This window comes from Carya illinoinensis, chromosome 10, assembly GCF_018687715.1.
Source record: "Carya illinoinensis cultivar Pawnee chromosome 10, C.illinoinensisPawnee_v1, whole genome shotgun sequence".
Lineage (NCBI taxonomy): Eukaryota > Viridiplantae > Streptophyta > Magnoliopsida > Fagales > Juglandaceae > Carya > Carya illinoinensis.
The window spans coordinates 37,107,822-37,116,119 of record NC_056761.1 but is presented as its reverse complement, the minus strand read 5'-3'; the positions used below and the strand labels follow the sequence as shown (position 1 = coordinate 37,116,119).

Sequence of the window (8,298 nt, the reverse complement as noted above, 5' to 3'; positions counted from 1 at the left end):
AGACATATATATCATTAGAAATATTTTAGTTATAAAAAGATTTTATAAAAGTTAATTTATCAGTTGATGTGATTTATTATGATATGTTATATTATAAAATTATTTTTATTATAAGTAATATGTAGTGATCAAACAAAGTTTAATTTTAAAGAAAATATTAAAATTCCTAATTTTAATGGTAGACTTTTGAGCGAGGTTCTCGTGGTTTAAACGTTTTTCAGGTTGGTTTATGTGTTATAAAATGTTTTGATTCAGTCCTTGTGGTAATTATAGTAATTCATCAGTCTTTTGATAGAAAAAAGTTGGCACGTGACGGCTATATAATAATTAATAATTATAAACTGGCACGTGTCAAATACATTCACATTCAACATGCCAAGTAAAATAATAATAATAATAATAATTAAAAAAATTATAAAAATAAACAAGATAGAAAAGTCTTAAAAATTTGAAAAAAAATAAAGTAGTAGAAATTTAAAAATTATAAATAATAAATAAACGGAAATAAATTTTAGAAATTAGAAGAAAAATAAAAATGAAAAAAGATTAAAAAGGTTTAAATTATTAGAAAATAGAAAAAATGTATAAACGTTAAAAACTATTTTTAAGACATGTAAATTAAAAAAAAAAAAACTATATATAAACTTATGTTTTGTTTAATATTATTAGAAAAAAAATTCAAAACTCTAAAATATGAAATAAACATTAAAAATGATTAATTTTAAGACACAAAATAAGTTAAAAACAAATTACAACCAATTATCATGTTTTTAAAAATATAAAGTAAATTAAGTAAGAGTCTGAAGACGTTATAATTGAAACCTTTTGTTATCTCAAAATTAATTTGGATCTAAAAAATTGTCATTCATGGCATTTAAACTCCGAGTGACCAAACAATTCAAGCCTATAATTAAAAATATAATGCTATTTATTAGAGTTAAGAATAGAAGAACTATGGGATGAGAGGATGATGTGGATCAAGAAATTAGATCGATTTCGTTATATTTAAAGGTTTCAAGTGATGAAAGATAAATATATGAAATGGGTCGACTTACAATATTTATTATTGTCTATGTTTATTTTTTAGACAATATTAAATACTCAATAAATATTATAGAGTGAATCGAGAGCATTTATATATCTATTACTCACTTGAGGTCTTTTAAAAATGAGAAATGATAATTACGGTCGTGGTTGTTAAAACGTCGCGCAGTCTTTTTAAAAAAAAGTAAATTAATATGAGATTTACAAGAAAAAAAAACTAATTTTTTAATCGTGAATCCTATTTTTTTTAAAGCGATTATAAAGTATTTATACATTTTACGATTACATGTAGCATTACTCTTTAAAAATAAGAATTTGAGATGAAGAAGAATTGTACCTTATTTTAATAGTACAGATGATTTTTTTGAAAAGAATTAGACTTTGATTCGATGGCATCTAGAATTACCAACTCCTTTGCAATTAATTTTATTAATGACATTACATAAATCTTAATGATTAGCTAGCTTTGGGATGTAATGATCTGTAATTGATGAATATAAAATTAAAAATAAGGGGAAAAAAAAAAAACTATACATATGAATTTACAGTACTATACAGATCGATCGAAGACTGGAGCCGGGTGATCTTTAGTTAGCGCCACCCGGCCGGCGCCTAAAAAGTAGGCTAATTGAATGTAGTGTTGGCGTTGGCATCGACCCCCAACCACCTAGTTACCTTCCTCACAACTGCCTATTGCTTCTACGTTTAGAAGAGTCTTCGCTCAATCCTCCTTTTTTTTTTTTTCTTTTTTTTGAAAAGTCTTTAGGGCCGGCTTTATCTGCTTCTCTCAACCACATTATCATATATAAATCAATATATATTCATTGCTAAAATAAAATGGTAACCCCAACAGTGCTATCATGAATATCTTCCTTTAAAACCCCACCTTCCCCGATCTTTATTTTAACATGGCTTCCTTCACTCACCTACGCAAACAATTAACATAACCTCTCTCTCTCTCTCTCTCTCTCGTATAGCAATGGAGGCTCACCGTGATCGTTTTGGACTGATCTCAAAATGTAGCACCGAGGGACGTTCGAACCAGACGGTGGCTTCGGACCTAGACGGCACACTGCTCGTGTCACGAAGTGCTTTCCCTTACTTCTTGCTTGTTGCTCTTGAAGCCGGTAGCCTTCTCAGGGCCCTACTGCTTTTAGCATCGGTTCCGTTCGTGTATTTTACCTACTTGTTCATTTCGGAGTCCATGGCAATCCAAACTTTTATCTTCATTTCCTTCGCGGGGTTGAAAGTCAGGGACATTGAGCTTGTTTCTAGGTCTGTCCTGCCCAAGTTCTATGCTGAGGACGTGCACCCGGAGACTTGGAGAGTCTTCAACTCCTTCGGGAAGCGGTACATTATCACTGCGAATCCCAGAATCATGGTGGAACCATTTGCCAAGTACTTTTTAGGTGCGGATAAGGTCATTGGAACCGAGTTGGAAGTAACAAGGTCCGGTAGGGCAACTGGGTTTTCGAAGAAACCAGGTGTTCTTGTTGGGGATCACAAAAGAGCAGCTATTGTAAAAGAATTCGGAAAAAACATGCCAGATTTGGGTCTAGGTGATCGAGAAACAGACCATGATTTCATGTCACTTTGCAGGGTTTGTTCGTCTCATTACGCACTCATTATTTTTTCTGTACATACTTTTTCTGATTATCTTCTTTCCTACGTGATGCACCTCTAGCTTTTAGTTGCAGTTCTTTCCTCTTTTATGGATGTGGTTAGGGGTGTAAATTTTAACCGGTAAACCGGAAAATCGGACCGGACCGGTTGTGCCGGTTTTGAATCGGTCCGGTCCGAAACCGGTTTCATAAAATGAAAAACCGGCCAGAACCTATCCGGTTTCGGTTCCGGCCATTTTTAGACCGGACCGGCCCGGACCGGACCAGTACTATTTAATATGTGTATATTTTTTTATTTATTTAATGTTATATGTTATATATTTTATATTATATATAATTTTTTATATATAATATATAATAATATAAATTATAATTATATATAAGATATTGTTATTTTAATTTATAAAATAAAAGTTTAATCTCAAACATAAAAATTTAATTGATCATATGTTTTAAATATATAATATTATAAATATATATTATTTATTAATAACATTTTATCATAGATTCATAAGAAGTAAGAACCTAAAAAGAAAGAAAATCACTCAAATATTATTACTAAATTTTAATGGTCTAATACACTTAAAACTCTTTATATTTTTTTTGATAAGTACATAAGACATTAGTAGATAAATATAAATTATATATATTAGCATATAATTTATATAAAACCATACCAAAGCTATACTAATAGCATAAATTTTTTACATAGCACTTTTTTGTTTTGCATAGCAGTCTTTTTATATAGTAGTTTTTTTTTAAGTAGAATTTTTTGACATAGCAGTTTTTTTTTTTTTTTATAAACAGATTTTTTTTATAATAAATATATATTTTATTAAAATCAGAAAACCGGACCGAACCGGACCAGAAACCGGTAAAACCGGAATACCGGTTTAGGAGGGTAATCGGTGCATAATCGGTTTTGAAAAATGTAAAACCGGTGCCTACTGATTCGGTCCTAGATTTTGTCTAAAACCAGACTGAACCAGACCGATTACACCCTTAGATGTGGTTATTCAATATTTTACTCCATGAGCTGTACGTTCCTCAGCTCAAAATTAGTAGTACCCGTACATCTATAATTAAAACTCACATTATATCATCTAGCTTTATTACAGGTTTGGTGAGAGCGCTTATGGCAACAATATTGCTGTCAAGTGGTCCACTAGCGTTTTAATTTTTCATTTCCGATCCCCATTCTTCAAAGATGGCTTCTATTTTGAGACATCTCCGCCCTCATTAAATTTGTGAATTATGGAGCACACAAGGAACATTCATATGTCGTGATAATTAGGAGATCATTGACACCCGCCATGAATACATAAATATACTCACTTCCAACCCAATTACTAAGCTCTCACTCTCTCTCTCAATTGATGTCTGTCACACTCATATCAGAATGCATTTATCCTTTTCCGTCAATAATTCGTGCGCCACCCGTAAACAGCCAGCTAGATTGGTGCTCCAGTCCTTTGTTCCCTTTAAAAACATGTCGGACTGTTTCTATTACTCTGATCAAATCCTTTTGCAATACGATGATCATCCTATTAGTATTCTGAAGTCTAGCCTGTGAACTCTTAGAGAGAAAATCATGACAACGGCTTACTTTCGTAAATATATATATATATATATATATATAAAATATAGTAATCATATAGTGATTTCTTATCATGTGGCCCAATAAATAATATCATTATAAACTTAATGAATGCAATAGTTTTAACAGTTTTATTTCAATAAACTAATCTAGCTAGTATATATTTCTGGAGTATGCAGGTGGGCAGTGGATAATTAACAAGCAGTACTAAAGGGTACTGGAAATAATTACTCGGTATTTCAACTGGGTATATATAATTAAATCAAACCAAATTCATGATCAGTACGTACGACGATCGATTGAGGAAGATTTTCTTTACAATTATCTGATGAATGCATTATTTGCCTACGTAAGTGGAAAGCTCATGAATTTTGATCAGCTTGGTCTTTAATTTGTGAACTGCAGGAAGGATACATGGCCCCAAGAACAAAAAGCGAGCCACTGCCAAGAAACAAGCTATTAAGCCCAATTATATTTCACGATGGCCGGTTATCTCAGAGACCAACCCCTCTGGTTGCCCTTTTGACCTTCTTATGGATGCCAATTGGCATTGTTCTCTCCATCCTCAGGGTCTACCTAAACATCCCTTTGCCAGAGCGAATTGTCTTCTACAATTACAAGATCCTTGGCATTAAACTCACCGTTAAGGGCACTCCTCCACCACCACCAAAGAAAGGCCATGGCGGAGTGCTCTTTGTTTGCAACCATCGTACAGTTTTAGACCCTGTTGTCATTTCGGTTGCCCTAGGGAGAAAAATCAGTTGTGTCACTTACAGTATAAGCAAATTCTCAGAACTTATTTCACCCATTAAAGCCGTTGCATTATCTAGGGAAAGAGAGAGAGATGCCGCTAATATTAAGCGGTTGCTCGAAGATGGTGACCTAGTGATTTGCCCTGAGGGAACCACTTGCAGAGAGCCATTCCTCCTGAGATTTAGTGCTATGTTTGCTGAGCTTACCGACAGGATTGTGCCCGTTGCGATCAACACAAAACAAAAGGTGTTTTATGGAACGACCGTACGTGGGCACAAGCTGTTGGATCCTTACTACGTGTTCATGAATCCAATGCCCACATATGAGATCACCTTCTTGAATCAGCTTCCCATGGAGCTCACTTGCAAAGGTGGGAAATCAGCCATCGAAGTTGCCAACTACATTCAAAGGGTGCTGGCTGGGACATTGGGCTTCGAGTGCACAAACTTGACTAGGAAGGATAAGTATGCCATGCTCGCAGGAACAGACGGCCGGATTCCATCTAAGATCAAGGAAAACGCCTAAGTTAGAGATCATAAGAAGCTAGCAAATTAATCATTATCCCATGATTAATTTTCTGTAATTTATTTTTCAGATATGTTATGAAAAATTGATGATAAGCAATAAAAATAGATTGGTGATGGTGATTGCAATTAAAATAAATAAGACCAGTCATTTCATGTACATGTTTTTTTATTTGTTTAATTAATTAATTGGATCCTCGTGTATGGATGAAAATCAATATTTAGTTCCTGTTATTGGATCAATGCATCATCTCAAAGTCGATTACTGTACTCTTGCCTTCTGTGCCTGATAAGAATACGTAATTTCAAGGCGCTGCTGGTGGCCAGCAGGACCGGAAATTTATTACGAGTGAGAAAAATTAGGTACATAGTGTAATTGAAGCATTGATGGCGTTTTTTTGTCTCGAGAGGCCAATTAATGCTCTTTCGAAAATGATCATATATTATAAAACACGAGATAGATATTTTCATCATTTTACATTATAGTGATCAAATTTTTTTAAAATTATCAACTATATATACATTAATTATGACGTTAGTGTCTACACTTCAGGAAAACTATTTATTTGTGATTAATTAATTCTAACGAAATAATTATTTTTAACTAAAATTAATTATAAATAATTTTTTAATTATAATAAATTGATCATAAAAATTTCTTTTTCTTATAATGCCGGTAGTACGTACTATCTGCAGGCCATATCAGTTCTTATCTATCCTACATTACTGTATCTATATATATTAATTGTCAATTAATCGTGGGATTATCGCAAACAAAATTGCTGATGATAATATTGCTCGTGCGTGCGATTGTTTTACTTAATTTAGGTCATAGCTAGCTGACCACAAATGGCTGCATATAATTTAGCTAGCCCTGATTATCTACTCCTACAAATATATAAATATATATACTAGTGGAGGCCAAACGTGTTATGCTTAGTTGTTTGTTTTGATTGTGATCTCGTACAAAAATTTGTTCTGAGAAAATTTGAACAAAAAAATAGAAATATAAACAGGATTTTTGTTTTTTTTTTTTCCATGATCATTGTAGTTCTGGGTTATATATATTGCACAGGCCCAATAGAGATAACATTGAAATTTTTGTGTTATTGCTGATTGAATATTTCTGGATCAGCAGCAAGTTGAAGCATCTACTATTTTTTTGAAACTTGTACTGCAACATTCTCTATAAACGGTAGATGCTCCTATATGTTACATATTTAATGGGATTAGAGAATAAATAAATGAGTAAATAATTAATTTACAAAAAAAAAAGCAAGATAAAAAAATAATTAGTATTTTATTGTAATAAAAAAATATTTTTTTATGTTAAATGTAAAAACTGTAGAAATAAAAAAAAAATACCTCTCCATTGTGATTCATGAAATCGACTGCAGAATAACCCATTACTTCCTTAGCAATTTCGCCAAACATCACTGCAGCTAACTTTCCTGTCCCATCATCAAATTCAACGTATACTCGACAGTTACAAATAATTAGAGCATGATTTTTTGTTAAGATTGACAAAAAGAAGTACATATGAAATTTTTGGAATGAATTATTAGATGATAAAATTTAAAAATATATATCGTGGTTGAGCAACAGTTTTATGTTTGCAGTGATAACAGAGGAAACTTTCATTATGTTCATGTCCAGTTCCTTTATTACAATTGATGCAAGACATATAAAAAAATATTTGGCAAAAGTTGATAATGTTTATTTTTGCTTTAATCCAGAATTTTACTTTCTGTAGCATGTAATAAACAATATGTTAGATAACATATATGAACAGGAATTTGAAATTGGTAGTAGAAAAAAGTATTTTTACCTCCATTGGTTGTAAACTCTTCATCAATTCAGCAACATCACAATTTTTTGTTATTTCTCGCAGACCAATCGATGATAATGATGTAGGTGGATATGTTAATGATTTTGCAATAATTTTATCAAGTATTGCATCATTAATTGTTGTGCTTAAAATTTAAAAAGAAAATGTAAATTAGTAAGAGGGAAAAAAAGAAATAATTTAAACATTAAATATATGCACATAAAATTTTTTTAACATAAATAAATATGAATTTTTTCTTGTTTGTTAATTTATGAATGAAAGGGAAATATAAGTTAGAAACTAATAAAGAAGAATAAATTAATGAAAAATTGGTTAAATATTAATTACCATTTTTATAATTGCTCTGCCTCATGAAGAAGAGGATTGATTGTAAAGATACTCGTTGGTTGCGATGATAAAAAGAAACCTATATTATAAATATTGATTATTATTATTTCAAAAATATATTATTTATAAAAATATTTAACAATGAAAATCATTAAAAGTACCATTGTATGAACGAACTTTTAGTTTTGTTGCAAGCATGATTAGTTTTGTTTCAATTATTTTGAAAATTTTTTGGCATTCATCTTTCACAAACCACCCCACATAGTTAAGCTGACTGGATTTAAGCTATAACACATGAAAGAAAAGAATTAATAAAAAATTTATTAAGCTCAAATTGAAAAAGAATGTTGGAAACATAAAATTAAGAGATTCTCTTATCTCTTATCTATGACATAAATTTCTTGAATGACAATTGGTCCATTTGTTAATGTTATCTCTTTAGATGGTTTGATTTGAATGGTAATTGCCAGTAGATCAGATTAAAAGATTTAAATTGTTAATTAATTGGCAATAAAAAATTTAAAACAAATAATAATTTACCTATTTATGCAATCGAGTCTTTGTAGGGATCTAATTGATCAA

At 31.2% G+C, this 8,298-nt stretch overlaps 1 protein-coding gene across 1 annotated transcript; it reads left to right on the top strand.

Annotated features, from left to right (window-relative positions):
• Positions 1-2,023: 2,023 nt before the first annotated feature.
• LOC122280121 (glycerol-3-phosphate 2-O-acyltransferase 6-like) lies at positions 2,024-5,700 on the top strand. The gene is made up of 2 exons (XM_043091097.1): positions 2,024-2,644; positions 4,669-5,700. Exons 1-2 carry the CDS (start codon positions 2,024-2,026, stop codon positions 5,539-5,541), a joined length of 1,494 nt encoding a protein of 497 aa, XP_042947031.1. The 3' UTR covers positions 5,542-5,700.
• The last annotated feature ends 2,598 nt before the right edge of the window (positions 5,701-8,298 follow it).